Below are 9,280 nucleotides of genomic sequence, written 5' to 3'. Positions count from 1 at the left end.
TGTGCCCAGGGGCTGGGCTGGCAGTGCTGCTGTGCCGAGGTGACAGGATGGCTGAAACCTCTCCCATCTCTTCCCAGACACGCCATGTGACCCCCGCCAGGCGCTCCCAGCATCTGCTGGACTGGAGCCTTGGTGCTTGTGCAGTGCTTCCTGGGGAAGATGGCAGACTTTGAGACTGCTCTTGGATTTATGGATACTTTCACTTTTTCAGCAGATTAGCTGTTCTTTTGGGACTGATCTGGAACGAGGCTGTTGGAGGTGTTTGGTTCCTGTTCCCCGAAGCCGCAGCCCTGATGATCCCGCGCTGTGGATCCCAGCAGCTGATGGGCACTTTTATAACTTAGTTATTGTAGTCTCAGCTTCTTTCTGCTGACAGCCCTTGCTGTGATTTATCACTCCTGGGGCTGCAGTCATTGTGTAAGGCAGCACGTTCAGCTGAACCGTTTCCATCGATTTGTAGGACTTCCCTAACGGAATTGCCGCTTTTATCAGAAATGCTTGTTTTGGTGACATCAGCTCCTTGACATCCATGCCATGTTTTAGTTTGTGCCTCAGCTGCTCGCTACAGCCTCTCAAGGGAGCCAGTACCACCCGTGCCTGGATACATGAGGCAGAGATGTGAAAGGGAGAGACGGGGGTAACCAGTCTTCCATTAAATATTTGCTCTTAATGTTCGAGCTGATCCTGCCTATTGTCCTTGGTGTCTAATGGTGTTCACACAGCAGCATCCGTGGAGTAAAGGGAAAATGTTTCATTTCATACCTACTACCCTGTAAAGAATTCCATGCTGAAGAGGCTAAAGAATAGAATCCAGTGAGTAATGCATGTTTGTGTGTGGGCTCGGCGTGCCGGGGGTGCCGAGGGGGCCGGGGCCGTGGTGTGTGGACGTGTGCTGCAGGAGAGCACAGAACTCAGCATTTCGGGGCTGGTCCAGGCGCCCTCCCTGCCACCCTCCTGTGCAGCCATGGACTGTTACAAATGCAGACATTCCTGCTGCCTCTGAGCGGAGGGATGGGGCTCCGAGACCTCTCGGAAATGCTGGTAAAATTGCTCTGAAAGGACTCCTGGGGAATGTGTTTTAGGAGGAAAGGAACGGAAGAGTGAGTGATGCTGCTGCTGCTAATATTGGAGATTAATGAAAGAAATGTATCCCAAAAACCCTGATGGTATGTGCTCAGGGCCTGCTTATTGTAAGATTGCTGATGTACAGACTAATGATTTAGAAGCATCATTTTCTGAGGCCTTTTTGTTGAATTGTGCTTAGTGGATTGTCATAGATGGATGTTTTTTAATTGTGAAATACTTGTTTTGAATTTAGGTTTACTTAGTTTTTAATATTGTCAGAAAAAACTGTGCTAGTTTACTTCTGCTTAACAAATAGATCCATGTATTTAATATTAAAATTCAGCTTAGATTTGGGCAGCTAGTGCTAGCAAATTCTAGGGTTGTTTTGCTGTTGGCTTCATTAAATAGAGGAATGCAGACTAGGAAACCTTTAAATTAATTAACTAAAGAGAATGAATATGTTTTTAATGTAGCATGACTGTTTTTATTATCTAATATTTCCGGCTGATTTTGCTGCCTTGTTTTTTTTTTGGTAATGATTACACTGTGTTGTGCATGTCTCTGATGCTCTTTGTTTATCTGCTCAGTATTTTAGCATTAGGTGTTTGGACTTCATTTTCCCCCAAGCCATCTTTCTTGAAAATTTCATCATAGGCTTGAGGAAAGGTATCTTAGGACCCTAATTGCTGTTGTGAGCTTTTTATTTTAGGTGTAGATACCGGATTTTGCTTTACGTTCTGCCCGATACTATGAAATAGCACTAAAAGGCTTCTTGCTGGAGTAGTGTGGCCTGTAAATATTTTTCTAGCTCCTAAGGCAGATTTTTCCCTTCATTTGTTACTGTATTGGCAGCAGTGATTAGGTTATTCAGAGCACGTGAACCAATTTAATCCCCCAATGAAGAAAGGAACTATTGCCACCATAGAGACTGCTCTGAAGACGTCGATTGGATTGCACGGGATAATTGGGCAATTTGGAATCTCTAGTAACCCTCTCCTGCTTTTTGTAATTGAACTGGGGAGGGGGGAATTCTGCTCTTTCAGTGTGAGATATTCTTGCTTAGGATTTGAAAACAGCTGTGTCATAGTTTCTCAAGAATACCTGAAATCTCCTCCTCTGCCTTTGCTGTGCTCCACGTCTGTGTCATACGTGACAGATGTGAAAAACACACGGATTGTGAGGCAGCACAAGTTCCTGAGAACAGAATTGCAGTTAAAGGCCTGCTTTGCTTATAGCCATTGCATGGTTTTAATTCTAAAACAATTCCAGCATCTTTCTTTGCTGCAAGACCTCCGATGAAGAATAAAGGGCCAGGCCTCCCTTTGGACAATTGATGCATAAAATTATAAAGCACAGGTCTGATGGTGAGGTTTGAGATCTGCCCTTAATTAAAGGTACTGCATGTCTTAGCAGATGTTTATGTACCAATTTTTCAACTATAAACTAAAAATACAGTGGAATAAGGAATGCTTGGGCTAGTTTTTAAGGTGTCATAGCAAATAGCCTGTGTTCTTTATTTATTCCACACCCCCCCATAGCTGTTGCTCAGAATGTAGTATAATCATGCAGAAAGGATGTCACCTGGCTTTAGAAAACTTCTCTTTGATGTAATGTCTAGATCCACTCCCTGTGTAATCTCTCATGTTTTCTCCTAAGCTGGTAAATCCACTGTCGATAGATATACAGGCATTTTGGGTAACTAAATGGGCAAGAAGGGGATGAAGCTTTTTGGTTTTGTTGGCATTAGTGAACAGCTGTGAGCCTGTTAAGCCTTAGTTAGGCCTGTGAGTTTCAGTAGCTTGGAAGAGCTATTTAATATGTAACCTCCTAAATTATATGGTCATGGTTAATTATATGTCATTATACTCGGGTTCTGTGTAATACTTTGTGAAATCAGTTGCTCTATGCAAGTTCTGGTTTTTAATGTGTAGCTGAGCCCCAGGACAGCAGCAGAGGCCCTTCAGGGCAGGTAAATCTGCTCTTCAGTGTTCAGCTCCTGGATTGTGAGAACCCAGATTTTGGGTGAGGCCTTGGGTGCTGCTCATTTGGAGTGGGGAGCACTGGGAGGGAAGCCTTGGCACACTGGAAGCTTGGCACACTGGAAGCTTGGCACACTCGGTGTGGTGGCAGTTGTGCAGCCACCGAGGGCCTGCTGGGCCACAGGAATGGATGGGAAATAAAGCAAAAAGGGGGTGCTTGAGGGGTGCTGGAAGGAGAGGCCAGCCAGATCACTGCCAGGGAGAGGGAAGGGTGAGCAGGCTGTGCAGTTCATCCTCAAACCACACGGGGAAGGCAGGGACTGGGGCAGTGGAAAAGGGAAAACTGAGTGGCTCAATATTGACCAGAAGGTGCCTCATTTGTGACTCTGGAGTCCTGTTGCCATTTCTTCTGCATCTGTAAGGGCTCGTCCTCAAATTGTGAGCTGGACAGATATTTAAAAGGAAACCAGAAACTACTTGAAGACAATACTTCAAGATTTTAGTATGATCCTCTTGACTTCTCCAGTAACATGCTCATTATAAAGATAATGCTATTCTATGCTTCTTCCAGTAATTTAGGTTATCTTATGTTCTTCAGTAAAGCAGTACAGATGCCCTGTGACTGGCACAGGCCTCCCTGTTCTTTACTTTGTCAACTCTGATAAAAAGCTAATTAACTTCAATTTCATTCTAAGCACAGGTTCTGGAAACTTTTGGTAGTTCTGTGATGATCAGCTTCATGTGCAGTAGCTCCAAATAGAGTTGCACAGGTAACTCCAAATAAGGGAGAATTTGGGTGTACAGGCCAGGCCACAGCCAGTGGAGAGTTTCAGTGCAAGGAGACAAGGCTGGGACTTCTACTTGGAAAAAGAGAACTGTTGAAATATGGTAAAATTAATGTAAAAATCCTGACTGACATGGTTAAGTTAAATCAGTTAACAGTTTCCTACAGGACAAGAAGTGGAGAAAGTTGGGTTGCTCCTCACTTCTTTGGTTGCCTTCTTCAGGGTGTGTAGAAGACAGAGGCTTTCTGTTACCAGGTTTTTATTTAGAAGAGAAAGTATTGCTGCTTGTATGTACTAACACACAGAAGTTTGTTTCAAGAAAACAAAGTGGCCTGCAAAATGGATGCAGATGCCACAGGTAACTTAAATGTTCAGAACTTCAGTTTGATCTACTTCAGTACTAAGTTAAGTTAAAGGATTAGATAATTTCAATAAGTACTGGTTCAGTATCTTTCAGCTTGGTTAAATGTTTTGATGTAGCTCTTCAAGGATCTTAATAGAACATTAAATTCCGTTTTCATTGTAGTAAATCTTTTACTGAAAGTGATTTTTATTTTGGGAGAATAAATGCTGCAATCACCAAAAGAAGCCTGTGGACTTTCATTAACACTGCAGTGCCAGTTTGGGTTTGGGGTGCACGTGACCACTGGGACTGGGTAACCAGAGGAGCCAACTCCACGTCATGGAAGGGGGTGAATGTCAAATTGCAGGGAAGGCCCAGGGAGAGAAGGGAAAATGGGAAGTGTTTTTTTCTTTCCTAAACAAAGATGCTCATCACCTTCCAAGTGTGGATCTGGCACCAGTTGTCTCCTGACCCTTTTCATAACATGTTCTTTTGAATCAGAGCAACAGCCAGAGCAGCATTTTATGCTGTGCTTGGGACAGCCTTGCAAATGCAGCAGGAGGGGCTGGAAGGACACCCAGAGGTTGTGGTTCCTGACGTGCTCAGAGATGCTCAGAACCAGGGCACTGTCACTGCTGGGGCACATCAGGGACTGAACTCACTGAGGGTTTCTTGCCTAACACTTGCAATACTTTGTTATTTTCAAGTACATCTGATAAATCTCCCATGAAGTCATCGAGTTCTGAGTCAGAGCCTTGCTCCAAGTGAGCTGTTAGCTCTGTTTTATTTGTGGCATTGTCTGTAACGTGACTTGTCACCTTGCGGTGCCACGGAGCCATTTTAGCAGCAGGATGGGAGTGTGAGCACCCAGGAGGAGCAGGTATTCCAGGAGTGCAGCTGGGGCTCCACTGACCCCTTGGCAGTCAGTGGGGAAGGACATTGGCAGTGTGGCAGTAAATGCTGGGTAAATATTCCTGTTCTGTGAGCCAGATTTGTGTCCTTGTTGGTTCTCTGCCGATGCTGTTGGTCCTACACTTCCTTGGTCACTGTTGTTGTCTTAATTGTGCTTTTTTTTTAACAGAGGTTGATCTGACTTTGTAGTTAATTTTGATGTCTGTTGGAAAAGGAGGGTGGGGAGATGGCTTCCCAACTGCAAATCAGTCTTAAATTAAATAAAAAAAATAAAGCTGTCTTCTGACCATTTAATGTTTGCAATAACTGCAAGAGGTCAGAGCACTTAATACCTATATATTAAGGATACTCTTCATTGTCTAACTTCAATTGTACAAAGAAGTTCATTCATAATAAAAAGAAGGGCCAGTTAACCCATCCCAAGAATGTCTTTTACATTCTTCAGAAAGCAATTCTATTGTTTCAGTTTAACTATTTGCAAAAAATTATGTAACAGATGAGAAGCAGTATGCTCTCAAAATCCTCCAGAATTTACCTTCCCAGACTGGGTTCTGTCTTTACGTGGGGTTCCTTTATCAAATCCAGGCTCTCTGGAATACCAATATCAATTTCCCCCTTGTAATTCCGGAGTTGTTTTTGAAAGAATGCTCACTTGTGTGCTCAGCACAACATTAACAGAACAAAACAAAAACTGGGCATTCTGGTAGTGTCCAGCTGGCAGGGCGGGTAATTGGCCTGTAAACAAGTTGTATTAATCTCTGAGAAATGATTTGCAGCAATAGCAAATTACCTCTGTGCTCAGGATGGGAACAGGCTTCATTAGAGCTGCAGCAGGGAAAAGCAGAGCCTGGGACTGCAGAGGGGATCAGTTCTGGGGCCATTCGTTGCTGTGAACCAAGTATGTTGTCATGTGGAAAATAATTGTGCTGCCTTCTCTTTGTCCCCACTTTTCCAGGTTCCATTTCCAAAGGCAAGGGTCCCATCCTTTCTGGGGAGGTCACTGTGGAATCGGGGGGGTATCTCGTGTAGATGAGTTAATTTGAACAACAGATGAATTGCTCATCTATTTATATCCTCAATTAAATAGTATTTATTTGAAAATTTGTGAAAAGAACCCCAAGCCTAGGGAATGTCACTGGAAAGCCAGTATTAAATGTATTCCCGAGGTTCCCTGTGCATCACTGGTAGTGATGTAGTTGCACAGCTTGACAACAGAGGGAAGAATTGCACAGCAGCAACAGCCAGTTGTTTCACATTGCTTTTTAAGTACTTTGGTTTGGGTATTTTTATTTCTTTTCTAATCTTAACTTGAAATTTTTTTTCCCATCTTGGAAATAGATAAAAATTCAGTATGTTGTTTGTCATTAGAATATATATCTGTACCCCAATAAAAATTTGTTATCCCTGTTAACAGCTTAAAATATATTTTGATTTTTCCTCTAAATCTCTTCACATACAAAATGAGGATTCAGAAGATTTTTTAAATTTTTTTCTTTTTCGTTAGGAAAAGTCTTGTGTTTAATATTCATCAGAGAGGAAAGATTATTTAATTAGGGGTATGATATCTCCTTCAGCCTGCTAACTCCAACTCCTTAATGAGTTAACTGATGTGTGCTGTGAAATAAATTAAAAAGTAGCCCTTTTCATTAAGCACAGTAATTAAATAGTCAGGCTTTTGTGGTGGCATTCCTCTGTCTAGGTGGCTGGGATCAGTCCTGGCTGTAAAAGCTTGGTTTAGTTATCAAGAATCCCTATTTGTTTTATTCTAAAGTGTTCTGGAAACATGTTCCAAAACATTTTATTTGGGTTCAAAAGTATCCTTTTCCCTGTGAGATGCAAACTGAGATCAGAGCTTTGTTCACACATCCCAGAACACTGCCAGTAAATTGTTTCTTAATTCAAGGAGTACATGTACTGCCATTTGTGAATCTGGTTATTGTTCAGGGTGGTTCCTCAGATCTGGTATAGCCCTAGTGAGGGTTTCTGTAGCTGATTGATATTGAAACTCCCAAGTCCTTATTCTATCCCTCAGGGAATTCCTAGGGAGGGTGGCCTCCTTCCTGGGGTTCCTGCCTGCCCAGTTTTCCAGGGGTTGAGGTCTCTCCAGCAGCACAGCCATGTGGTGGATCAGCCACTTGTCCCAGTTTTGTATCCTCGGTGAACAAGAAAGAATTTGTATGACAGAACAAAACAGTCTTATTGTGTAATAATAACAGAATGTGGGATGGAAAGGTGTGTCCCAAAATGCTCACAGTTTTCTCGTTCCTTACCTTGACCCCTCTTGGAGGGGGGGAAGTAGGGATTGATTTGCCTCACGGGGTAAATTGTAGGGGTTCCTACTTTTTAAAGGTATTCTATATTAAGCTCAGTTTTTGTTAGACTGTTGCCTCACAAGTATGTGAGATAAAATCCTGCCTTTGATTTAATATTTATCATTAATTAGGGAGGTGACTTGCTCCTTTATTTACAGACGGCATCAGCACAAGCTGCTCGTTAACTTATCATTCCCTTAATATTCCTCATGTCAGTGATAAGCTCATGTTCAGATCACAGATGTATTACGTTGCCTCCATATGGTGCTTTGTCTAATGAATTAATTAACTATTTTGGAAAAAAAACCCAAACCCTTGTGAAGATTTTTTCCTCCTGGGGAAAAGTCACCCTACAAACGGTGGAAGGGTTTTTTCATCAGTGTTTGTGTTTGGGCATATTTTGAGTTAAAAATTGTTACCAGTCCATTTAATAGTGCAATATCTGTTTCAGATGCTTGCACAGTAAACATTTGCACATGTAAATAGAGTAGGTATGAATGTTTGGGGATTTGGCACTGCAGAGTTGTGGAGTCACAGGAACTTCCATGCTTTTATGTGTCTTGCTTTGGAAGGACAAAAATAGAGTATCTAAAATCAGCCCCAGTATTGCAGTCAGTGTTCACACATGGTGTGTCAGTAGCCTGTGAGTTTTGGCTTGCTCCATATAATTTAGAATAATTTCTCCACAAAGAAACTTTTTACTACTTGCGTTATCATTTGACAGCGAAAATGTCTGGGTTTTTTTCTATTTAAAAAAAGGCTTAATCTTAGATAAGGTGTGGATGTTTAGAACTTGAAAGTAACATTAAAGGCGAAAAGTTAATTGCATTAATTTCTGAGGATTATAAATGTACAGTTTGATGCTTTGTGAGGGTGTTTATTGATGAAGTCTCTCAGTCTTTACAGCTCTTTGTACCCCCTGCACTCCCCCAGTGCCCACCTGGAGCTGCTGTGGGAAGCTCCTGCTCCAGGTTGTGTGTTAGGGGTTGGTCGTGTCACCAGCTCGAATTAATATTAATTACCAAATTCTAATTAGCCAGTCACACAAAAAGTGCCCGTTTGCATGTAAACAGTGACAGCAAAAGTAACTCGGAGTAGATGCTGGGTACTGTTGTGTTTGACCTCTTGAAAAGTCAGGCTTAAACAGATTAAATGATTCCTTTTTATGTTTAGAGTGTATTAAAAAGAACTGTAGACCTGTACTTGAACTGCCCGAACAGAAGAAATATTTTGGGTAGTGTCTAATGCAAGATAAAAAGGAGGTCAAATAATGTAACTGCAGCTTTGTAACATGTTTAATGTTGTGTATCTGGAGGTTATTGGCACCAAGGGATCCTTTGTGTGTCCATGGGAAGGGGACAGTGAGAGCAGCAGCGTCACTTCCCTGAGGAAGCTGTTTCTTTAACAGCTCTGTCCCTCTCACCTGAGCTGGAGCAGCCACGGAGCTGTAACAGGATTATGATCATGTGAGGAAAAGGAGACAGGGCTGGAGGAAAGGGAGAGGCAGCGGGGAGAGCACATCCTGCCCGGGCTGTCACTCACGGCCGCCTTCACACCCCCAGTCCCCGGCCAGCCGAGCTGTGCGTTGAGATTTAGCAAAGCAAGATTGTTCTGGGGCACAACTTGCTTGGCACGGGCTGCGGGTGCTGCTGAGCTGCCATGCTGCTGCTTTACACCTTTCTGGTCTCTTCCCTAGAATCCATCTACCGCCGGGGCGCCCGAAGATGGAGGAAGCTGTACCGAGTGAATGGGCATTTGTTCCAAGCCAAGCGCTTTAACAGAGTGAGTACGGGGGGGCTGCCCGGGCTGGGCACTGCCTGTGCCTGCTGTGCCGGGGCTGTGCTGGGCGTTGGACAGGGAGGGACAGCCAGACTGGGGCTGTGC

General features: G+C 43.2%; 1 protein-coding gene across 3 annotated transcripts in view; it reads left to right on the top strand.

The window, feature by feature from the left end:
* The window catches only part of PRKCZ (protein kinase C zeta), a 33,364-nt gene that overhangs the window by 9,807 nt on the left and 14,277 nt on the right, over window positions 1–9,280 (top strand). Inside the window, exons 1-2 of one of the 3 annotated variants that reach the window (XM_018079498.2) lie at window positions 412–813; window positions 9,093–9,178. Coding sequence is in view for 2 of the 3 variants with exons in the window: in XM_018079497.2 (XP_017934986.1) it covers window positions 1,136–1,166; window positions 9,093–9,178 (117 nt within the window). In the remaining variant the exon portion in view is untranslated. Of the gene's footprint in view, window positions 1–411; window positions 814–1,061; window positions 1,167–9,092; window positions 9,179–9,280 lie in introns of those variants that run through there. The other 2 variants (XM_018079497.2, XM_018079496.2) reach the window with 2 other exon arrangements.

The sequence above is a fragment of the Manacus vitellinus genome, unplaced genomic scaffold (genome assembly GCF_001715985.3).
Source record: "Manacus vitellinus isolate BGI_N305 unplaced genomic scaffold, ASM171598v3 scaffold_46_pilon, whole genome shotgun sequence".
NCBI lineage: Eukaryota > Metazoa > Chordata > Aves > Passeriformes > Pipridae > Manacus > Manacus vitellinus.
Note: the sequence above shows the minus strand (reverse complement) of the source record. Positions and strands in the feature narration are given on the sequence as shown.